The 25,313-nt window shown below is 43.8% G+C and overlaps 1 protein-coding gene across 1 annotated transcript in view; it reads right to left on the bottom strand.

The window, feature by feature from the left end:
- Positions 1-25,313, bottom strand: part of LOC138789256 (mucin-2-like) — a 70,062-nt gene that overhangs the window by 44,221 nt on the left and 528 nt on the right. Inside the window, exons 2-14 of the mRNA XM_069967856.1 lie at positions 22,703-22,964; positions 17,791-17,905; positions 16,581-16,671; positions 15,696-15,811; positions 14,522-14,738; positions 14,134-14,259; positions 12,702-12,819; positions 11,537-11,690; positions 9,499-9,603; positions 9,132-9,201; positions 7,801-7,938; positions 6,416-6,580; positions 1,854-1,948 (exon numbers count right to left, since the gene is read on the bottom strand). Coding sequence (XP_069823957.1) covers positions 1,854-1,948; positions 6,416-6,580; positions 7,801-7,938; positions 9,132-9,201; positions 9,499-9,603; positions 11,537-11,690; positions 12,702-12,819; positions 14,134-14,259; positions 14,522-14,738; positions 15,696-15,811; positions 16,581-16,671; positions 17,791-17,905; positions 22,703-22,964 — 1,772 coding nt within the window. The remainder of the gene's footprint in view (positions 1-1,853; positions 1,949-6,415; positions 6,581-7,800; positions 7,939-9,131; positions 9,202-9,498; positions 9,604-11,536; positions 11,691-12,701; positions 12,820-14,133; positions 14,260-14,521; positions 14,739-15,695; positions 15,812-16,580; positions 16,672-17,790; positions 17,906-22,702; positions 22,965-25,313) is intronic.

Genomic DNA, 25,313 nt, shown 5'->3' with positions numbered 1-25,313 from the left:
AAGGGAAAGGGGGGACATGATTGAAACCTTTAAGTATGTTAAGGGACTAAATAAGGTTTAAGAGGGTAACAAGAGGACACAGTGAGAGGTTAGTTGGGGGAAAGATCAGAAACAACGTGAGAAAATATTATTTTACTGAAAGAGTAGTAGATACCTGGAACAAACTTCCAGCAGAGGTGGTTGGTAAATCTACAATAACAGAATTTAAACACACCTGGAATAAACATATATCTATCCTAAGATAATAAGAAAGGAAATACTAAAAGGGCAGACTAGATGGACCCAGTGGTCTTTTTCTGCCGACAATCTTCTATGTTTCTATGACTGTTTTTTTGGAAATTATGGACGGAAGACTGCCACACTAAATAAACAGTCTTGAGATGGACAAAAAAAAGATGTGGAAACAGCCATAGGCTGGGTTCACACACAATATATTTTAGGCAGTATTTGGTCCTCATGTCAGGTCCTCAAAGCAACCAAAACCAGGAGTGGATTGAAAGCACAGAAAGGCTCTGTTCACATAATGTTGTAATTGAGTGGATGGCCACCATTTAATGGCAAATATTTGCTGTTATCTTAAAACAACGGCTGTTGTATTGAAATAATGGCAGTTATTTACCATTAAATGGCGGCCATCCACTCAATTACAACATTATGTGAACAGAGCCTTTCTGTGCTTTCAATCCACTCCTTGTTTTGGTTGCAATATGAGGACCACAATACTGACTGAAATATAAGTAGTGTGAACCCAGCCTAAGACTGTAGACTCCAAAGCAAGTCCACTTCTCTGCAAGATGGTTATTTTGTTAACAGCCGAATCACAAGTACAATAAAGTCCCACTTTATATTTTACTAACTTGGATGAGACTTTCTGTTGTGCCACCAACCCTAACCACAGGCTTAGTCATACATTTCTAAGAAGATAAACAACCGAAGGAACAGCACAATACATAGTTAGCAGCACTTCCTAACAAAGTAAAATAATACATGTGTAAATTTAACTTCAAAGCATTAAGGCCCGAAATGTATAAGGCTGGAATCTCATCACATTTGGCCTGTAGCCTGCTGAAAGGATATGTCAGGAGACCAGCAAGTACTTATGGCCAGTCAATTGAATTTATTGTCGAAAACATAATATTCTAATGACCACATCTGGTCCATTTCCCAAACACATACTTTTATTTTGTGGAACTCTGCAGTGTTACTACTATATTTAGAAATGTGAGATTGTTAGGGTGTATTTGATCCTGACATGGTGACCTCACTCAGATGGGTCCCTACTAGCGATTTGTCAAACTTTTGGGTTTGGCTGAACCCAAATGTTCTGCATTTGACTCTTGACATCTGGAGAAGTTGGATGCAGCCCTAGGGAGTTCTGGAAAACATGGATACAGCCATGGGCAGTATCCATGTTTTTCTGGCAACTCTAGGGCTGCACCCAACTTCTCCAGACACTTAAAGTTAAATGCAGAGCGTTTGGGTTCACCCGAACCCAAAAGTTTGGCAAGTTTGCTTATCAATAGAGCCTACATCTAACAGAGTATATGTATAACAGGAAACTCAACTCTCTTTCTTGGACCTATGGCAACAAAATAAACTAAAGAAAGGTGAACTAACTTTATTCTATACTAAATAAAAACAGCATGACATAGGTAGGTTCACAAGGAAGATGGAGGCTGTTACTATCCAACAAAAATACCATGTAAAAAAAACAAGGACCAACCTGTATGAATTAAAATTATATAAAAGGGCAGGGCCAAACCCTGAATGACTGCACTGCGAAAGCATCAAACACACTAACCCAGGTTTACACAGCTATATGTATCTATGTATAATGATATAACAATACAAACCTTCACATATTCAGTAGGGTCTACTGTGTAATGACATTTAGCAAAAACAGACTCATCTTTTTCCAACTTGGCGCACCAATAGTCTGCGTAATTTTCTGAAAAGGGAAACAAGTTAAACAGTGAGATCAATAACTACTAACAGCAAATACCTTAAGCGTTGTTCACACGAGTGTTGCAGCTTCTCTTATTATTGTGTTACGGTGATAATGGTAAAACCTGCAGCATCATAATATAATATAAGTCAATAGCATTAATGTCATAACCCTAAAGGGGCCAACATAATAATTGGGATAAGAAGAAAAACAGGTCTGCTTAGTATATACAGTAGCAGCAGTGTTTTTGTCCATGGGGCATGTTTAATACTGCAGCTAATCCCTATGGGTATGTTCATGCTTCAGTGATATTATATCATAAAAGTAGGGCATATAAGTGGAAGCATGCAATGGAGATTTCCTCATCTCAAACAATTTATTAAAACAAAAGCTAACACCAGTGGTAAATATACCCCAACAAAAAATGTCTGTGTCTCAATAACTTGTCATGTGCCCTTGAGCGTAGCAAGGATTCACAGGGCCCCATAGAAAAAAATAGTAAGCCTCCCCCTACACACAACACAAAGCACTGCAGATAGGTAGATAGAGGCTCTGTAATGTGGCAGATCCTGCCTGCAGCTACAAAAGTGACTGGCAGAGGAGAGAGCCAATGGCTGCTTGCTATGTCAGTCCACTGTTTTTACCTATAAGCAGGGGTGATTCTAGCCTCTCTGCTGCCCGAGGCGAACTATAGAATGACGCCCCCCCCCCCCCGTCAATCCGCCCACATTATAATCCACTACTGCCCCCCCCCCCCCCCCCCCACTGCTGTCCCCACTAAACATAATGTTTGGTCCCTTTCTGCATAGAGGATGTCAGGAGAGGAGGGGGCTGACTTTATAGGAGAGGTCCCAGCAGCACAGAGGATGTCAGGAGAGGAGGGGGCTAATCCTATAGGAGAGGTCCCAGCAGCACAGAGGATGTCAGGAGAGGAGGGGGCTAATCCTATAGGAGAGGTCCCAGCAGCACAGAGGATGTCAGGAGATGAGGGTGCTAATCCTATAGGAGAGGTCCCAGCAGCACAGAGGATGTCAGGAGAGGAGGGTGCTAATCCTATAGGAGAAGTCCCAGCAGCACAGAGGATGTCAGGAGAGGAGGGTGCTGATCTTTTAGGAGAGGTCACAGCAGCACAGAGGATGTCAGGAGAGGAGGGTGCTGATCTTTTAGGAGATGGTCCCCCTCTTCCCCCCTTATCGATGGTCCCCCTCTTCCCCCCCTTATAGATGGTCCTCCTCTTCCCCCCCTTATAGATGGTCCCCCCCCTTATAGATGGTCCCCCTCTCCCCCCTCCCTTATAGATGGTCCCCCTCTCCCCCCTCCCTTATAGATGGTTCCCCTCTTTCCCCTCCCTTATAGATGGTCCCCCCTTCCCCCCCCCTTATAGATGGTCCCCCTCTTCCCTCTCTCCCCCCCCTTATAGATGGTCCCCCTCTTCCCTCTCTCCCCCCCCCTTATAGATGGTCCCCCTCTCCCCCCCCCTTATAGATGGTCCCCCTCTCCCCCCCCCCCTTATAGATGCCCCCTTATAGATGGTCCCCCTCTTTCCCCCTCCCTTATAGATGGTCCCCCTCTTCCCCCCCCCTATAGATGGTCCCCCTCTTCCCCCCCCCTTATAGACAGTCCCCCTCCCTTATAGATGGTCCCCCCCTTATAGATGGTCGCCCTCTTTCCCCCCTCCCTTATAGATGGCCCCCCCTTATAGATGGTCCCCCTCTTTCCCCCCTCCCTTATAGATGGTCCCCCTCCCCCCCCTATAGATGGTCCCCCTCTTCCCTCTCCCCCTCCCTTATAGATGGTCCCCCCTTATAGATCGTCCCCCTCTTCCCCCCCCTACCTTATAGATGGTCCCCCTCTCCCCCCTCCCTTATAGATGGTCCCCCTCTTTCCCCTCCCTTATAGATGGTCCCCCTCTTCCCCCCCCCTTATAGATGGTCCCCCTCTTTCCCCCTCCCTTATAGATGGTCCCCCTCTTCCCCCCCCCCTATAGATGGTCCCCCTCTTCCCCCCCCCTTATAGACAGTCCCCCTCCCTTATAGATGGTCCCCCCCTTATAGATGGTCGCCCTCTTTCCCCCCTCCCTTATAGATGGCCCCCCCTTATAGATGGTCCCCCTCTTTCCCCCCTCCCTTATAGATGGTCCCCTTCCCCCCCCTATAGATGGTCCCCCTCTTCCCTCTCCCCCTCCCTTATAGATGGTCCCCCCTTATAGATCGTCCCCCTCTTCCCCCCCTACCTTATTGATGGTCCCCCTCTCCCCCCTCCCTTATAGATGGTCCCCCTCTTTCCCCTCCCTTAAAGATGGTCCCCCTCTTCCCCCCCCCCTTATAGATGGTCCCCCTCTTCCCTCTCTCCCCCCCCTTATAGATGGTCCCCCTCTCCCCCCCCTTATAGATGGTCCCCCTCTTCCCTCTCTCCCCCCCTTATAGATGGTCCCCCTCTCCCCCCCCCCTTATAGATGGTCCCCCTCTTCCCCCCCCCCTTATAGATGGTCCCCCTCTCCCCCTCCCTTATAGATGGTCCCCCTCCCCCCCTTATACATGGTCCCCCTCTCCCCCCTCCCTTATAGATGGTCCCCCTCCCCCCCTTATACATGGTCCCCCTCTCCCCCCTCCCTTATAGATGCCCCCTTATAGATGGTCCCCCTCTTTCCCCCTCCCTTATAGATGGTCCCCCTCTTCCCCCCCCTTATAGATGGTCCCCCTCTCCCCCCCCCCCTTATAGACAGTCCCCCTCCCGCCCCTCCCTTATAGATGGTCCCCCTCTTTCCCCCCTCCCTTATAGATGGTCCCCCCCTTATAGATGGTCCCCCTCTTTCCCCCCCCTATAGATGGTCCCCCTCTTCCCTCTCCCCCTACCTTTATAGATGGTCCTCCCCCCCTACCTTATAGATCGTCCCCCTCTTTCCCCCCTCCCTTATAGATGGTCCTCCCCCCCTACCTTATAGATCGTCCCCCTCTTTCCCCCCTCCCTTATAGATGGTCCCCCTCTCCCCCCCCCCCTGCACAGCAGATAAAACAAAAACAAAAAACAGCACACAACTCACCTGCCCTCCGTTCCCCCGTCGAGCCTCTCTGGTCTGGTCCCGGCTGATGTGCGGCTGCCCGGGGTGTCCCGTCCTGTCCCCGGCAGCGCGCGCAACAGAGAGCTCCCCGTGCGCCTGTGGCTGTGACTTCCGGCGCACGGGGATCTCTCTGATGCGCGCGCTGCCGGGGACAGGATGGGACACCCCGGGCAGCCACACATCAGCCGGGGGACTAAGGCTGCATTCCCACGTTCCGTGATCCTGACGGATCACGGACGTGGAATGCATTTACCGGAGTCCCCCCGCACCCGGACAGCATCTGTAATGAGATGCTGTGAGCAGGGGAGACTGTATTCATAAGCGCCGCGCGGCTGATTCATTACAGCGCGGCGCTTATGAATACAGTCTCCCCCGCTCACAGCATCTCATTACAGATGCTGTCCGGGCGCGGGGGGACTCCGGTACATGGTACGATCAGTGGCGGATTATAATGTGGGCGGCCGCCCGAACCGCTCATATTATAATCTGCCACTGAATGCCGCCCCCATGAAGACAGCTGGTGGCGCCGCCTGAGGCAGACGACTCAGGTCGCCTCATGATTGCGGCGCCCCTGCCTATAAGGGCCCATTAGGAGCCCTTATGGTTAAATACATAGGTGCAGGAGCAGACTACCTTTTCCTTTACCCCTTATGTACTGCTGTGTGAAAGTGACCCACAGTTCAAAAGACAACAAGATATATGCTTTACTGCTGTTGCACTGATAACCCATGACCTCTGCATGGAGTTCTTTACATTGTCCTACTTGACTGCGGCAGGCAGCTGAGATCTGAGATCAGGGGTTATCAGTGCAGTGAAGCAGAGATCTCTTTGTCTTCTTCTTGTAACTTTTTTGTGTTGCAGCATGTAAGTAAACATTGGGTCACTGACACACTATAGTACATAAGGGGTTAAGCAGAAGGACACAGGACAGCTCTTACCTTCTCCCCCGGGCCCCCCTCCTGCACGGGCCCCATAGCAGCTGCCTACCCTGCCTCTATAGTAGCTACTCCACTGCCCTTGAGCATCAATTACAGCTTTAGAATGGTCTGACATGGCACTTGGGTGCCTCCAACTTCCCTTAAATTTGCCTGAAGTAATGATCAGGTTTTGCAGGGCATTGTTTACAATAAAGCAGTGGGATGTGGCCAAAGGACGTCCACTACTATGCCTTTCTTTGACTTTTTCAGTCTCTCTGTATCTCTGTTGCAACATGCTGAGGGCACTATGTATCACTACGCTTAGTGGCCAATTCCATCTGAGAATATCTTGCTTGAACACCAAGGTAGCCAACAACCAAAGGTAAAACATTTTCGTAAAGATGTGTCAATGAATATAAGATTATTCAGTCCTGCACACATTTTTAATCAATACAGAATAGTCTTCCATTAAACCACAGCATTTATTCTTACTTTTCTCAATGCTGACACTACATGGATCATCCAAGCGGTCGGAAATGTCATGACAGAAGCTCAGGGCCTTCCATGAGTTGGCAAAGGCTGATGCTGTGGCTTCTACTAGGCCAGCTGATGTTGTAAAGTCATCTCCTTCCTTAGTATTGAAATTCCCACAAAGACCTTTACAAAAAAAATAAATGTCATGTTGAACATCTTTATAGTAATTTCTACCAAGTTATGTGCTTATTCTTAACCACTTCCCAACCCCCTTAATTTCAATTTTTGATTTATTTCCGCCCTCCTCTACTTCTGAGACCTATAACAGCAGGAAAAGTTTTTCACTGTGCAGGAATGTTATAATCAGGAATGTTATAATTTGATAGGACAATTCTGGACGTGATGATACTAAATATGTTTATTTTTGTTAAAAAATTTTTATTGGGAAAATGGGGGGTGATTTAATATGGGAGGGATTAAAAAAAAAAAGTACCCCTAGGGCCCCCCCACAATTGCATCGAAAGCATCGAATAACCAATGACGCAGGTAAATAAAACTGTTGAGATGCTGCAATAGCTATTGGATATACCATCTAAATAGTTGGATAGGCACTGTCATAGAAAAAAACCTTTTGATATGTTAGAGATAGTTTTTATCGATCATGGTTTGAGTTTTCAGCCCACGGCTGATCACCAAAATGAGTATGAAGAAGTCTATATGTCACATGTTCACTCCCACCTCTGTGCCCTTTTCTGACCTCGTCGGCCATCCAGGTCACATAACACAGAGCTAGATGCGGACCTCTCCCGGCTTGTTCTCCTCAACAGTTGCAATCTGAACACTTAAAGGGACATTTATCAAGGGTATTGCACCTATTTATTTTTTATTTTTTTTAAATATGTTTTTTGCACCCATTTTTTGGAGTTCTATTTATGAAACAGCATTCAACAAAAACAGGTGCAGTTCTACACCTAGTTGAATTTTTTGCAAATGTTTTGCAATTATTCTTATTTAGAAATTTATGAATATTTGTTCAATTAGTCCTATTTGGTTGAAAAAAAAACTAATGAATATTTTATCACGTTTTAGACTCAATAATAAATGTCCCCCTTAGTCTCTATGACATGTGAAAATTTTTTCTAATGACAGGTAATCTTTAAATGATCAGCACTGATCAGCACCCAACCGCACTCAGCCCCAATCCCATGTCATAATCCCTCATGCGACCTATACAGTGAGTGTATGGCATGGGTCAGGAGGGGGTTAATGTGTAATAGCTAAACAAAATGCATTAATTTATATGATAAGTAAAATGCTGTTAGTTTTTACAAAAAGTTTTTGCCACAGTGCCCAGTCTCAATGACCATAAGGACAACCCCTTGTGACCTTCTCCGCTGTATTACCTTGTAGTTCTTTTCTTGCAGTCCGCTCCAGGGTGATATACAGCTGCATTTTGGGTAATAATTGAATTTGCATTTGGAGGCCATGAATAGTTTGAACAATAATATAGTGTTTAGATGGTTTTAGTACTGAAAAATTGGCTGTGGAGGAAACAAAAATCTGTATAATTCACAGTAATCACTTGAGATATACAATATAACATTATGTACAGAGTAGTTTATTGATGAATTCATCAGTACAGTCATTAATTCCTTTTAAACCATCCACCAATATCTTTAAAGGAACACTCAGATACGCAGTGTTTCCCCTAGTAAATATCATGAGGGGTGGAGTTTTTCTTTAAATCCCTGTCATCTTCTGCCCCTTCTGATTCTCTTATTTTGGTTTGTAGAGGAAATCAGTTGATTTCCTACAGCTGGCCCGCCAACAAGGCAGATAAATATAATATGGGCAGTCCGGACAGCTGCCAGACCATGTTATAATCTTCTGCAGGACACACCCGGCGTAGACAGCACAATACATGATGCACACTGCCTGTTGCCTAAAAGTGAGTTGTAATTAAAGGCTGTGTCACATCCTGTGCTGGGTGCATCCTGCGGACAGAGAAGCTGCTTGGGGAAATTAACAATTGTATGGGGCACTATTGGGGGGACTGGTTACTATATGGGGCACTATTGGGGGGACTGGTTACTATATGGGGCACTATTGGGGGGACTGGTTACTATATGGGGCACTATTGAGGGGGGCTGAGTACTATATGGAGCACTATTGGGAGCATGATTACTATGGGGGCACCACTGAGGGGGGTCGATTACTTTATGGAGCACTATTGGGGAGTAATGATTACTATATGGGGCAATATTGAGGGGGTCTGACTACTAGATGGGGCACTATTATGGGATTACCTACTGCATTGGGGGAATAATGAGGTAACTGCAGTACTTTATGGGACAGTATTAGGGGGTACTATTAAGGAAGCCGATACTGCATGGGCTACAGAAGGGGACATTTTTTACATTTTGGGCACTATGGATAGGGAGCTTGCACTGTATATAGGTGGGTAGGAGGTGTTATAAAAGTGTAGGGCCAAGGTGAACTATAGATATGACATGTGGACAGCCCAATCCATGCATCAGGGGCAGCACATGCAGCAGTGACGTGGACGATTCCCTGACCGTGTCAAGAATGCTGCACACACGCTTTAATAAATATCAAGGTTAGCCTGCAACTTTGTCCAATTTTTTAGTTTTGGCCAACAATGTATTTACACCCCTGCCCTAGGCAGATGCTTACGGTACCTTGCCTACCACTTACTGTATATACTGTACTTTACCTGTGAATTGTGGGAGTGTAACTTTAAGGCCATTTAGATAAACTTTTCCATCTGCTTTGAACATCACAACCTGCATGAATTAAAAAGTTAGTCTGGAAGATTAGTTTATTAGTCTGGAAGATTAGTCTATTGTCTATGGTATATTCTACATCACAGCATTTTATCTTTAAAAAGGCCATATACTAAAGCCAAACCAACCACATACTAGAAAGCTAATGTACAATGCTAAACCTTGGACCCGTGTTTTTTGATCCCTCCAGCACAAGACATTTGATAACATCTCATACGAGTATCTTAGGCAATATTCTTAGACCTGCACAGTATATGATCTGTCATTGCCATATTTTTTGTCAGCGCTTATACTCACACTTTTCCGGTTGTCTGTGAATAGCGTAACATACTCCAGGCATGTCTCTCCCTCTGAGGAACTGCAAGATCCCAGCTTGCCCACGATAAGATTTGTTTGGTTTTCCTACATACAGTATATTGTGTGAATTACATGTAGATTACAATACAGGCTGTTAAGGCGTGCACACCATAGAATTAGAAATGAAAGCATTACTGTCACTTGACATGTAACTCTCCAGCTCGCCGGTCCATCCATCTTGTTGTGGGAGACGGGCTTCATACATTTATAATGGAGACTAGAGATGAGTGAACCTCAAGCATGCTCGAGTCCATCCGAACCCGAACATTCGGCATTTGATTAGCGGTGGCTGCTGAACTTGGATAAAGCCCTAAGGGTATGTGGAAAACATGGATATAGTCATTGGCTGTATCCATGTTTTCCAGACAACCTTAGAGCTTTATCCAAGTTCAGCAGCCCCCGCTAATCAAATGCCGAATGTTCGGGTTCGGATGGACCCAAACCCAGTTCGCTCATCTCTAATGGAGACCTACTGTATCTCCTGCAGCAGCTTGGATCCAGCAGCAAGCCGAGGAGGTAAGCTCCAAGCCACATTCTTCTCCCCACTATATCTAGCAATGAGTGGGGGTCCCAGCACTGCAACTAGATCAATCAAAACTTTTTAGGGCTGTGAACATTTTTTGAAAGTGACAGTAAAGCTTAAAAAGTTTATTCTTATGCTTAAAGGGATATTATGGTTTTAGCAGTTTGAGATTATTTATTCATCGTATAGTGAAGATTTATATGAATTCCTAATATCCTTTCTTTTTCAACACCTTAATGTCACACAGTTAGAATCTGACAGCTAATATGGATTATAATCCCTAAAGGATTGTGCGTTATGAATAGACAATAGAATGGAGCAGGGGAGTTCTGGTGGTTGGTGAGTTTCATAGGGTTTGTTCTAGGCATTTTATTTCCAGGGAACGGTAACAGCATACTTGACATTTATCCAGAATGGCGTACAAGTATGCCAGTCTTAATAAAGATCTGCCCCAGTTTCCTGGGCACACACCTCTTAGTAAAGCCATCTGGCCCTGCACCTGGTGCAGGCATTGTGCAACAAATTTGTGCCACGATAATGCTTGCGAGCAGGTGTAAATCATGATAAATAAGGTGTAGGGGGGGCATGCCTCCTCCCCGCTTTGGTGCACCCCAGCCCCAACCCACCCATCATTTCAGCGAGGAATTCGGCTAGCGTATGCCACAGAAAAGGAGCAAATCTGCTACTTTTCTATGGCGTATGCCAGGGGTGCATTTGGCATGGAAGATCTTGATCAGCCCCACAAAGCCGTGACCTCAACCGCATCAAACACCTGAACTAGAACAGAGATTGTGAGCCATGTCCACTTATCTAGCATTATGTCTTCTGGAGGTCTATCAAGCCCATATTTGTGTGATGGTCATGTAACCACATACTTTCGGCCATATAGTGTTAAAGCGCAATGATAGAATTATGACAAAGCAAAATGTAAAACTGTTTCTTTTTACAATGTACATGTTGTATACCCTAGATTGTGTGCAAACTATAGAACAATTGGCCAACGTTATTCCCACTACAATTTGATCAGCACAAAATTCCAAAATTGTTTAGAAGAGCTATCCATAAATGCAACATATTGTGACTTATTTCCTTGCAGGGAACAACTGGAGTTGCCATCATATACATGTATGCTGGGATTTTGTGCAAATAAATGTCAGCATGTCAGGAGGGCCTAACAAAGAGAAGGTGCTCCTCTAATGGATATGGCTGATTATTATGTAACCCCTTGTCCTGTGGGTATACAGTATACAAGTGGTATTCTGTTCTGCATCAGACCTATTTTACCATTGAGTTAGGGTCCATATTGAACTGGCTAATAATGTATACAATATAACCTTGTCATTAGACACACAAAGCACAACAATGACAACGACACACAAAGCACAACAACGACAACGACACACAAAGCACAACACATCAAAAGCACAACAACTCTGAACAGTGCTATGAAATGACTAGACTACACCTTGCCTCTAACAGCTGATAGTAACAGTTCCCATGAAAAGTATACGACTTCCCATCAAAAGTGGTAATATGCGCTCCCCCTTCAATGGAGCAAACTTTAGGGCAGGGAAGGTCTTTGCAATTCCATCTTCCAGCAACACAGCGACTGCAATAAAAATGTTTAAAATTATTAAATATACAAAAGTGATTCTCCAGTATGTCAACCAAAGACCACTGGATATTGCACGGAAAAGCTGGGTGATAGTTGGGCTCAATTCTATGTGATTAAGCATAGCATAATAAGGAGTTATGTAACTTTGTAATATAATGTAATAACTTTGTAATGTGGTATACTTTCTTACCTAGACACACTGTATCAGTACAGTGGCGCAATATTTAAATAGCACCCCGTGCACCACAAGGTGATCGGTCGAGGACTCCAATGCTCGATTGCACAGTATGCGTGACCAAGCATGCTCTCTCAACACTAGTCGTAGCCATTTGCTCTCCACAGTTCATCCTGGAGAGATGTAGCCTACACTGGAGAATCCGGTTGCCGAATTGTGGAAAGTATGTGGCAATGCATGATCCTTTAAAATCCTTTAAAATCCACAAAATGTCAATTTTCCTTACAGATTTTTCATTAGATTTTATTTTTCATCACGGATTTGAAATCCAAGGTGAACCTGCAGCAAAATCTGCATGTATAATGTGGATTTGCTTCCAATTCACAGAGCTTTTGCAGCAATATCCACAGCACAGATATCCACCACGTATGGGCATACCCTTACATTTAATAAGCCATATACCTGTGTCAATTGGTCATGATCGGGAACGGTTTTCAGTCTCTGGATGTAAATAAGAATTTGATTCCATTTCCATTCTAACAAATGTCATTATACTGTGTCTGAGCTGGAATTACTGCACATAACCAGAGGAACCCATTATACAGGACAATGTACACCACCTTGCTGTGTGCCTGTGTAGGCCTAGTTATCCAAACCAAGACCATGCTTGTATTACACTGTCCTACAGAGACTTGCAGGTGTCCTACAAAAGACTCCCTGCACCATAGCCGATCAGCTCATGTTCTATTTTCTTTCTTATCTAAACTCTTATTATAACAATATAATAACAATGTCAATTATAAAATGAATGTACTGTATTTATATCTTACCATCTATCACAATCATTTTCAATGGATTCCCCAGGAGCATAGAGTTTTCCTTGGTGTTTGCAGTGACAGTCGGCAACTGGTACGCAGCCCCTATCAGAGTGGTCATCGTGCACAGTACCTAAGGCGATTTAAAGGAAAGCAATCTTATTCAAGGAATCTTACTTTCTGAGAGACTTCAAAGTGTCACTGTCGTTATAAGTTTCAAAATTTGCTATTTAAATTCATTATTATTTTTTTTAGTTATCATGGAAACACGGCACTTCCTGTTTTCTGACTCTTTTTTTTCTTAAAAACAGGAAAAAAACTGGAAGTCCCATGTTTCCCAGGCCATCTGAGCGCTCACAGAGGAGGCAGTCATGTGACTGATGGACGCATAGAGCCGTGACTCTCTGTACTGGCCGGAATTCCTGTGTTAAGTCTGTTTTTTCACAAGTACAAGTCAGGAAATCTGCCTTCAGGAGACTGGACCTGGATTTCTGGTAAGTTCAGCTTTGTTTTACATCATGATAACAACAAAAAAAAAAATGAATGAATATTGCTTTACATCACATCTACTGTTGATTTAGATTTTGAAAGTTATAACGACAGTGACACTTTAATGTATTTTCACTTGTAACAGTGATGTGATGTCACTCACAAGGCATGAGTGGTGACGTCACATATCTTACAGATGCTCTTGGACACTGTAGGCTCCTCCTCACCTCCAGCAGGGTGTGCGCCCTAAGCTTCTTGTGAGAGGCACTGAGAGCAATCACAGGCTGATGGGGTAAGGTGCCACTAAGGCTGCCTCCTCCGAGCTTGGCTCAGCTAACCATTCCAGATAGTCAGTCTGCACCATCAGTTCAGGGAAGGCCCCCCCCCCCAACACAAACATTCTATGTGTCCCCAGACATTTTTTGGAAGGGATATATTTGTGACTCTTACTACAACCCCTGGTATATGTACTATTATATAGAGATATTTAGTCCACTTTGCTGGTACTGGTTTTCTATTGTGTGTGTGTGTGGGGGCTAGAATTGGCTGTGCATGGACACCATACATTGGCGTTTGTTGCCCAAAGACTGATATGATATCCGCTTCATAGCTTTGTCTGTTTAAAGAAGCCAGCTGGATGGAAAAGTGCAATCTGATTAGGTAGGATAGGAAGCCCTAATCGAAAATTACTATACATAGTAATGGCCATGTTTACTACTAGGCACCCCTGTCCGGTGCCTAGGGAAGCACCTTGTAGGGGGGGCAGCACCATGGAGCAGGGGGAAGGAAACTACTTTTTGTCAGTTTTTATTTTTCTAGTCTTCCATCTCCCGTTCAGACTTGCAAGTAAATCTGGTGTCTTTTCAAGGGGGGGGGGGGCATAGTATACATTTTTAGGTGAATAAGATAATTTCCAGAAACTGCATTTAGGTAGTTATAGTCACACAAAATGACTCACCTTCAGGACAGAAGCAGCCGTCCATGTAATGCTCCTCACACAGGCTGTGTATCTCTAGGTGGGAACAGGAGTTCTTGCAAGGGGAGGCGCTTTCTTGATACACCATATTACCAGGACATTGTTTAGCTGGAAATACACAGGTCTGTTATGGAAGCTTTACATGCTTGGGTTTGGAGGGAGGAGATATAACATTATTAGGAATTGTAGTAGAATAGAGACATCAGGGGCTGTTGGACAAACTGGGAATGGATTACTGGTGGACAGCAATGGCAGCAGTCATCCGCACTCTTACCTGCATGGTCTGTTTTCATGATCATTTAGATGTGTGCCGAGTGTCGTTGGTTCATCTCAGTTTTATCAGTTTTCCTCTTATGTAGTATATACTTACGGCAGAAGATAGGACTTCTCCAGTTCCTTGGGCGTCCTCCAGCATGAGAGCATTGCCTAGAATACTCAGTTATGGTGCTACACAGGCAGAAGGAGTCTTGAGATTGATCACAAGAGCACATGTCAATCATACAGGCCTTGATGTAGGGTTCCAGGTTCAAAAATCTCATACAGTCAGAGAAGGCAGCATGGTTCAGATGTTCTTCACATACAGAGCGCTGACAATATAATATAAAAAAATAAAATTTTTCGTTATATATTTTGTATTTTTTGCATTCTTGTGTTTATTAGAATTTATAACCAACAAACAGATGGGAGCAGAAAAGAAATACGAAAGATGAATGTATACGTATACTGGTGATCAGTGTAATATCCACCATCCACCAATGATATAGTGAAGGACGAACAGAAAGAAATCTAAGGTGGATCAGCATCATCTTGGAGAGGTTAGAGAAGAGGAGTGTAATCAAGTTATCTTGAGTCTGTTATTTCTTTCACAGGTAATATATATATATATATATATATATATATATATATATATATATATATATATTTATTTTTTTTATTTATTTATTTATTTTTCTGGCTATACGTAAAATGGGGAACCTGTGAATCAGACCAAACTAAGAGGGGGGTAGTGGAGGAAACCAGCTTCCAAACACTCAGTTTTGTTATAAAAAAAAAAAATCTGGAATGGCAAACCTTTAAGGGCCTCTGCTAGATCAGCCTTGGGTTTCCATCCTCCAGGATGATTTTGCTGATAGCAGAAGACTACCTCATGTGGGCAGAGAAGTCTGCATATGGTAGACTCAAGGCTATGGGGAGAAAGGGTCTAAGAATCTGGTGGGGAACATGAACCTGTGGATGATGTCGGTCGTATGGACAGAGGCAGTGAGTGAGAGACACACTCATTTTACAAGAAACCACCCATGGCTGTTGTCTAGTTGCGGTTGTGAAATGTGGTTTATTGTAGATAATGGAATACTTTTAAATGGTAGTCAGCGACCTTTCCTGCAGGTCATCAGCAGTTTGGACCTGGAAACCAGGTAAAATTACAGAAAAAGAGTTTTCCTGCAGCTTTTAATCTACAGATAGATTCACATTTGCAGTCTTAAGTCTTCTTTACCCAACCACTATGTGGGCAGTCTTGTGCATGACTTTGTTCACATACTTACATATTTAGAACAGTTTGCTGGGTTTATGGCTTCAGTTTCCTCTGTGTCCTTACACACTTCATTTGGGTCATTTACATTCTGCTGATTTCCAAAATTTATAGGGCTAAGAGTTTTATCTATTAAGATAGAAGATAAGAGATAAGCGAACCCAGCGAAGCTTGATCCGCAGCAAATTTAGCCCCAAAAATCCTAAATTTGGTAACAAAATTTCCCAATAAAAAGTTTATTCGCCTGTTCACTCTCCCCTCCTCTGGCCTGCTCAGGCAATCACTGACTGAGGGACAGCACCATGGCCAGTGATTGGCTGAGCAGACTGTCACTCTCGAGACAAGATTGACAGCCCGCTCAGCCAATCGCTGGCTGCGACGCTGTCCCTCAGTCAGTGATTAGCTGAGCGGGAGCTGAAGGCCCAGTTAACCAATCACTGACTAAGAAGGGACAATGCCGTGCCCAGTGATTGGCTGAGCAGGTTATCACTCTTGAGACACCACCACCTGTATGGCCTAATGCCCCCAGGTTCAGGTGCCATCTCTAAAATGCCTGCCAGTTCCCTGATATTGTCTCAGTCCCTCATCCCCTGCCCACCCCTCCACTACATTTCTATGTATACATATCCTATTCTCACTATGCCCACTTTGACCATCCTATAGCGACTAATAATTCCATTAATACAATGACCATATTATTAGAATTAAAACATGAAGCCCTATGCTTACTAACATGAACATATTTAATTCTACATATCATTGAGTACCTTCTCGCTTGCAGAAAATCATTTGCTTGTGTGACCTCTTCAGATCACTATGTTTCCCCATTATTACATTTACAGTTCGTGAGTCAATTTGCAGTTAATTACAGATAAGTTATTTTTCCTAAACCACTTACCCTCGAAGAAAAATTCACTATTTATAGGATCACCATTATAATCCCCACAGAGGCCACACGTGTGATTGTTAAACCTTGGGTCCAGCTCCAACTGAAGCAAAAAGGCACAGGATTACTAGTGTAACTATGCTCCTCTACAAAAGAGCTGCTTATCTATCTCATTATATGTAAACGTTTTACGTTTTTTTTCCCTAGCTGCTTTTGTGAACACTGCTGTATGGGGGTAGAAGTAGCCATTGTTTCTCACCAGCCCTGCTGCTGGAAGTGGTCTTAAAGGAGAAGTCCGGCAGCCTTCAAGGGAGGAGGGAAATTCATTACAAGCAACAACTTACCTCTCCTCGTGCCTGTGGTGAGCGGGTGGAGCAGCCACAGAACCCCTTCCGGGCTCCAGGATCTCCAGGGTGTCCATGTCTGATGTACTGGCCACTCCAGTGACGCCGCTCCAGTCACTGATTGGCCGAGCACCAGTCCATAACCCGGGACAGGCATTTTCCCCCGAGTCATGACATCATCACAACTCGGGGGAAAATTACCTCTGGCGGGGGTACCACAGCTTCTCCAGTTGCTCACCGTGGGGATGAGGAGAGTTAAGTTCCTACTTGTATTCAATTCCCCCCCCCCCCCCCCCTCTGCCTACAGGCTGCCAGCTTTTAGAGATGGACAGACTTTTCCTTTAATTTATAAGAATTATAAATTGCACCTAGATTTTGCATTTGTGACATCTGCAGCTGCTCAGAAAGTCCAAACCTTCCTGTTACAGCAAAAGTGTGAAATGTTTAAAAGATCTTTCATATCTAACATGTAAGCTTAATTATATTGAAACTATAAGAAACTCCAGCTCGTTTGAAATATGCAAAAGAGTTAAAAGAAAAAGGGTAAACCAACAATAAAATAAAGGGATACCATCACAGAAATCATAAACTATTGTGTAGATCCAGCTAGAACTAAGAGCCAGAGATGAGCGAAAATTCACTTTTTTCTATGGAACAAGAATTTCCAGTTACATAGTTGTATTTTCCATATTGGAGGCTGACCTGTGGTTCTCTAGTTCAGCATTTTAGCTTCCACCGTCTTATAGGGCTCTCTTTCAAACATTAGTAGATTACTGTGTGTGTCATATATTACCTCATCTCTAGTTAGGACATTGTGGAGACACATTATGTATACAGTCACCAGTAGTTGAACCCAATACGTCACAAGAATGGCTCACCATGACAGCGTCTTCTTTATTCCACATGAGGGTTAGGCCTGCCTTTGTGTACATCTTAACATAGGCATCGTTTTTATAAATGAGAATTCCAAAACTGTAATACGGCGTCTTGATGCTGAAAAAGAATCATTGACCAGTGAATTCTGGATAACTCATATATGAGCTGTCCTGTAAATATCCTTAAACTCTTACAGAAGGGTCTCCAAAATAAAACCCTGGAATTTAGTCTTTTAAAACAGGAATCCATCTCAAGATAATGTATATATTATCATGGTTTATAGTCTTTATAGTGTTTTAGAGAACCATGGCTTACGGGACATGTAGATGTCACTGTTATGTGGTATTCTGGCCTTGCTGATCTCTAGACTGCCTATCAATGATATTCAATGGCATGAAAAACAATGGTAAAATATCTGACACTTATCTGTATTTGCAATTTAGTTTTAACATGGTCAAATACACAGGTAGAGGGAGAAAGGCAGGCACTACGACACTCAATATACTCCAACAGTCCAGCGATCCATATACCACATAGCCGCTCCGGTGGTGCCGGTTGTAAAAGGCCAGAGTCCACCAAACAACTGAAGACAAGTAGAGGTACAACGGCAACTCACCAAATTGGAGTGAAAAATCAGATGCTTTATTTCAGGGACAGAGCAGTGTACAAACAAGCGTTGCTCTTATCTGTGGAACGCACCGCTTGTTTGTACACTGCTCTGTCCCTGAAATAAAGCATCTGATTTTTCACTCCAATTTGGTGAGTTGCCGTTGTACCTCTACTTGTCTTCAGTAGTTTTAACATGGTTCAGCCAGGAATTCAAGAACATACAGTATATTTCTATTGATTTTTATCATTCAATAAGCTGTATAAATGTTGGCAGGGGTAATAGAGAAAGCATATGCGCTTCTTTAAAATGTACAATATTTAACATTTCAGGTAACATTTCAGGATAAGCTTTTGTCATCTTGAATTTACAGTTGCGATTCCGCAGACAGAAGAGGGGATCCATTTCCACCCTCAGAGGCAATAGCAGCATGGAAAACAGTGTAGAGCAGTACTAAGCATTCTATGTCAATGTTTTCTGGTGCACAGTACTCAATAATTGTCTGTCTTATAACTTCTGATATATCCAATAAAGAAAAGCATTTCACTCACATTTTGTCGTTCTGTTTTCTATTTATTCTTGGATATTTTCAGTTGCTTTATTTCGCAGTGGTAGCGTGGGGTCTCTCAGGTGTGCATAAACCGGAGTGGGCGTTCCTTGCAGCTGTGACGCAACGTTTCGGGGTCGCCCCCTTACTCATGCGTAACGGGGCGACCCCGAAACGTTGCGTCACAGCTGCAAGAAACGCCCACTCCGGTTTATGCACACCTGAGAGAGCCCACGCTACCACTGCGAAATAAAGCAACTGAAAATATCCAAGAATAAATAGAAAACAGAACGACAAAATGTGAGTGAAATGCTTTTCTTTACTGGATATATCAGAAGTTATAAGACAGACAATTATTGAGTACCGTGCACCAGAAAACATTGACATAGACGTACACCAACAGGCAAGTGGCAGCCTGAATTACTGGGAGCACATTGTTTCACATATATACCAGTGAGAGAGATATACATGTGATAGTGGACGCTGTTCACACAGATACTTTTTTCCTTGATACAGTACTAAGCATTGTAATTATTCACATATTAGTTTGAAACCCTATTAAAATTTCCATTTGTTAGAGCAAAAGAATTACAAAAAATGGAGCGGGGTTATCCACTGCACAATGGAAGTTAACGGGCATTGACTTTGAAGGGGTTGTCCAGAGACCAGAAAAGGTTTTACCACCAGTAGGTTTACGCCAGTGGCGTAGCTTGAGGAGTTGCAGCGATCACCACCAGGCCCATGTGCTCGGGGGCCTGTTGGGCTTCCTCACCACTTCCTGTCACTCTGCAGTTCTCCCAAATTAGCTGTGACGACAGCCAGTTTGGGAGAACTGCTTTCTCTTCCTATGCAACTGTATCAGCAATCACTGATACAACTGAATATAGTACTGGCAGAAGCCGTGTGTTCCATGTCCTGATTCCGGCACTTCTGCTCTGTGTAATGCCAGCTGTGCAAATAGCTCCGGCCCCATTACACAACAGCCAGACATGGCCAGAGGAGGCCAGAGCACAGAGAAAGCACGAACCACGAGAGGTGAGCACGAACCACGAGAGGTGAGCAGAGTAACATGGGCTGTACTTCCAAACCTGTGACTCAGCAGGTTTCATGTCCTGTCCTGCTTACATGTCCTAGTGACTGTTCCTAATGCGAGTTGTACTTTTGCAACAGCAGGAGAGCCACAGGTTGGAAAACAATGATTACATTGGCTGGGTCCTTCCCGGAGGGATATCTGGCTAGTCCTGTGTTGAGACTCTTTGATAAGGCTCCACGGGCTCTTCTTTTGCATATTTATGTTTCCCGGGGGGGCAATGCACCTATAACTTCACTGCACTGAGCGCTTTCATTAGCAGCCAGCAGTGTTCTCATTTTTGGCTGGTCTCCCTGAGATCAGCGATCTGTTTCTCTCATGGCTCTACTAGGCATTGCTCCCACCTAGCCAGAATCCTGCTCTACACTGATGAGGGGCAACACCCCGAAACAGCTGTATGTGGATGAAACCTGGACTTGGTTTTTCCTTTGTCATTACATTGACTTATAGGGCCACTTAATATCATGGTTTTGGTGGTATCCTTACAGGAGCTACCCCTTGGCTGGGCCCTTCCCAGAGGGATATCTGGCTAGTCCTGTGTTAAGACTCTTTGAAGAGACTCCACGGGCTCTTCTTTTGCATATTCATGTTTCCCAGGGGGCAATGCACCTAGGACTTCACTGCACTGAGCGCTTTCATCAGCAGCCGGCAGTGTTGTCGTTTTGGCTGGTCTCCCTGAGATCAGCGATGTGTTTCTCTTATAACAATGATTACAGGCCTGCACACTACATGAAGGGGCAGAAAGGGGCACCGTGTACATGAAGGGGCTGACAGTGGCACACTACACTGCCTCTTTACTCTGACTGCATTTGATGAGGGGGTACAACATTTTGTACCAGGGCTCACAAGCCTTTAGCTACGCCCCTGGCCAGCACTCCACTTCTTCGCAGAATTATACCTTCCAAGACAAGAGGAGGTAGGTACCCAAATTATAATCATCGTGTTTGGGTAAACCACATCTGCATCTGTTGTGCAAAGGCTGCATGATGTCCAGTAGCTGCATGATGCTGCTACATCACATACAGGTATGGTTCTGCCTGCAAATGATGATTGCAACCTGGAAGGCATACTAAATCTGCCTAGTATAAACATATCTACCCAAGAATTAAAATAAAATTTGTATAAGAGCTGTCCTGTAAAAATCCTTCTTTAGATTAAACTCTTACATAAAGGTCTCCAGAATAAAATTAAGAAAATTATGTAAATGTAGACTATTTAACCCCTTTAATAGCTTAGCGTCTTCTTCTTTATCCTAAACTTTTTAGACAGAGCAGCGTAGATCATCTGCCAGAGCAACTTTATGTTGGATTATTTCAATCTTATTTTATCATTCTCTGTCCTTAGTCATTTAGTCAGTTGCATGCTTTAGTATGTTAGTCTTATAGACTCTTTACACTTGAGGGTGACAGGTTATTGCTTTCTCAAATTACTGTAACTTATTATCCACAACGTACAAAAAGATAGTTCCTAGAAAAGACAATTTACCAGTTAAGATTTATAGATAAAAAAAAAAAATCAGAGGATGGATTTTCCCTGAATACATGAGTACAAGATGTACTAAAATCACATCATAATCACCATCATCACCATGAGTAATATAGGGCTGCTATGTAAAACTGGTAAAAAAATAATCCAGTGGATTCGGGGAAGAAATTAAGCATGGGTGATTTCCAGCAACATCTCAGGTTGCCTTAAACAACAATAGTTATTTTAAGACTACAAAACCGATTAAATCTCTCTTTGCCAAATAGCGATGTAATGCTGCCCCAATATCAGGCAGCTTTACGGAGAAATGAAGAGATCATGAAATCCAATATGTCAGTGCTTGTAGGAATGTAGATCATAACTGTGTTCTGAGACAAAAGCAAATTGTCATGACTGTTCTGTAGAGAATGATGGTGTATGCATTCCTTTCTGGGAGTAAAGGGGGACAGTCACGGCAATGTGCCATGCCCCCATAGCCGCATCACCTATTACCATTATATAGGAAACAAATATTACCACCAGATCTTCACCACATAGTGACTTATACTCCCCCATACCATCACTACATAACATCCACTATTCAAAGAGCAATACTCTCCCTCAGCATTGACCATACAGCGGTATAGATTGCAGGGTGTTGTGCTGTGCAGTGCTGCGCCATGCTCACTCACTCCTCTCAGACCCTCTCCTCTCCATAGAGCATAATGGACACAGAAATCTTGCTTCTTCTGAAATCAGGGGGGAGCTAGGAAAACTGCTTTTTCAGTACAGAAGGAAACACTTTTGCTAAATAAAACCTATAACAAGTATCAAAAGGTCTCCATGATAGACATGATAGAGTACCAACATAGACTGTGTGACACCTATGAATATTTGGCACTATTAGGCATTTTTGCAATCCATTTTTTTCATCCGTTTTTTTTTTTTACAATGGAAGTCAAGGGTATAAACCGATCAAAACGGATGCACACAAATGCATCCATTTTTTTCAAAAAACGGATTGCGAAAACGCAGTGTGAGCATAGCCTTATTCAATTTAGCTCAATTTAAAATAAAATTGTAAGTGCATGATAAATTTTTTTTTAACTCTTATCTCCCAAAATGGAATAATTAGAAATACACAATAGAAGATATGACAGCCTGGCAAATGAAAGGTATATGAGATTACATTAAGCTTCTACTCACATGTTCTCATTCAGCATTACTAAGTTGCTTTTCATCTGAACAATGACATCTTTGATGGTGACAGTGATCTTATCTATAAGAGGATGACCATTGACCAATGATCGGTGAACATGGACTGAGAATTCTTGATAGGAGTCTCGGCAATGGGAGGCCAAGTTGTAGCTGCAGTTGCCAGGAAACTGGTAAAAACCGCCATCAAAGGTCTTAAAATGATAGTTCCCCCAGGTACTGCACACATAGTGGCCATGATTACGGATTCGACCTGTTGGTAGTCACAACTTGTTAGAAATGTCAATAGATTTAGACAGTCCAGGTTTACTTAAAGGGACACAGAAAAAAAGAAAAAAATTGGTCAGCTCTCCTTGAACACCGTTCACACTAGGCAGGAGCACGTTACCATGGCTGAAATTGCAAACACACAAAAATACAGAAAAATGCAACAGCTCACCGCAACAGCAAGATACAGACCCACCACAGACATGAAAATAGTTAAAAGCAGCCCCCCCCCCCCCAACTGCCAAAAATAATTCCCACAAAAATAATGAGTCTCTTGGTTACTATTTGCAAACAGTATAAACTGCCTCACCATGATAAGGTGGAGAGCTGACCAATTCTTTCTTTTTTTCTGTGTTCCAGTTGGGGGAGTGGCTGCCTCTATTTGGTCGTGCACTCCACCTGTCTCACCCAGGTGGTGCAATTATTTTTGCAGGTATTAGATGGATCTTGCATGCCCAGAGCATAGGTGTACTACACGCCATGGAGAGGCCATTACAGTGTAGGGTCTGCCTCGATATGAGTCCTCCTTATCGTGGTGAGGCAGTTTACGCTGTTTGCAAATAGTAACCAAGAGACTCATTATTTTTGTGGGAATTTTTTTGGGCAGTTGGGGGGGGGGGGCTGCTTTTAACTATTTTCATGTCTGTGGTGGGTCTGTATCTTGTTGTTGCGATGAGCTGTTGCATTTTTCTGTGTTTTTGTGTGTTTACTTAAAGGGAACCTGTCACCCGGCATTCCAATGCTGAGCCAGCCCAACCCCCAGATACTTACCCTTTGCTGCAAGTCCAGCCCCTGGAGCCGGTCCCGGGACGGAGATATTGCCATCGGCAGCCGTGCGCGTGCGCTCCATCTCATGTAATTTGCATACAGCGCACGCTCACCTTCCGGCGCCGATATCTCCGTCCGGGGACCGGCTCGGGGAGCGGGACTTGCAGCAAAGGGTAAGTATCCGGGGCTGCATCGGGAGGGGTCGGTCAGGCTCAGCGTCGGAATGCTGAGTGACAGATTCCCTTTAAAACAATTATAGTGGCACAATGAGATAAAATGCTATATCTATGCAGTGTTCCTTTAATCTGACATCCAATAATTTAAAGGACCTGAGACAAACTGATTAGCAAGGTCTACTGCCAACAAAAGCTGGTTGAGTCTGAAGCTGAAGTCAAAAAGTCAATATGTGCACCAAGAATTGCAACAGCCCAGAGGTGAACAACCCAGGAAGAGTGATGAAGACCAAATGGGATGTATAAGTGGATGAATAAGGGTTTTAGTCCTTAGATTTCATTTCTGGGCACATCACATCATATCACATCGGGTTTACTGTTGTTATGGTGGCTGTAGTTCTTCCCCCAGACCTCCCACACACCTTAGGCTGGCACAGTGATTAAATGGGTTGCATTCGGGTGGTAGTGGTCCCCTAGGGCACTCCTTATGTATGTAAGTTGATATGCCCTTAATGGTAATGTGTGCAGATGAGCGAACCTCAAGCATGCTCTGCATTTGATTACCTGTGGCCAAAGGCTGCCTAGGGCTGCATCCAACTTCTTCAGCCACCAGTAATCAAATGAAGAGCAGTAAACTGCTGTGGGGTAAACATTCTTGGGTACTGCAATTCCCAGCTGCTGGGTGCAGATCCTTAAAGGGGTTTACTGAGGCAAACTTTTTAATACTGTGGGTTATTGTGCTCAGGCTGCTGTATCATAGAAGAAAATCATCATATACCTATCTTCCTTGCACCCATGCCGTCACCACTCACCACCATTCTGAATAAACATGACTTGGCATGTGGAATTAGCACCCTCAGAATCAGTAGCTAAGGCAGGACATGCTGACCCATACCCCAGAAGTGATGGGCAGCAGCACCAAGGCACCAGAGAAGATTTGTGGCAAGGAAAGTAAGTATATGTTTTCTTCTGTTTAACAGCAGAGAGAGCAATATTACCTATTAAGTTTTCCTTAGAATACCCTTTATTATATATGTTATGTGCAAGTGTTGGGTGTGCTATATCAGACCAGAGGCTGGTGGTCCATTCCAGGGCAGTCCTCACTACTCTCAGACCTCTCAAACTTGCCTCCACACTCACCGGGGTCCTCTATGAAGCATTAAAGGGGTTATCCAACGCTACAAAAACATGGCCACTTTCTTCCAGAGACAGCCCCACTCTTGCCTCCAGCTTGGACGGGGCTTTGCTGCTCAGTTCCATTGAAGTGAATGGAGCTTAATTGCAAACCGCACCTGAACTGGAGACAAGAGTCGTGTTGTCTCTGAAAGAAAGTGGCCATGTTTTTGTAGCACTGGATAACCCCTTTAAGCTCCAGAAGGTTTCTACACTTTAAA

Source organism: Dendropsophus ebraccatus, chromosome 4 (genome assembly GCF_027789765.1).
Source record: "Dendropsophus ebraccatus isolate aDenEbr1 chromosome 4, aDenEbr1.pat, whole genome shotgun sequence".
In the NCBI taxonomy this organism is placed as follows: Eukaryota; Metazoa; Chordata; class Amphibia; order Anura; family Hylidae; genus Dendropsophus; species Dendropsophus ebraccatus.
Note: the sequence above shows the minus strand (reverse complement) of the source record. Positions and strands in the feature narration are given on the sequence as shown.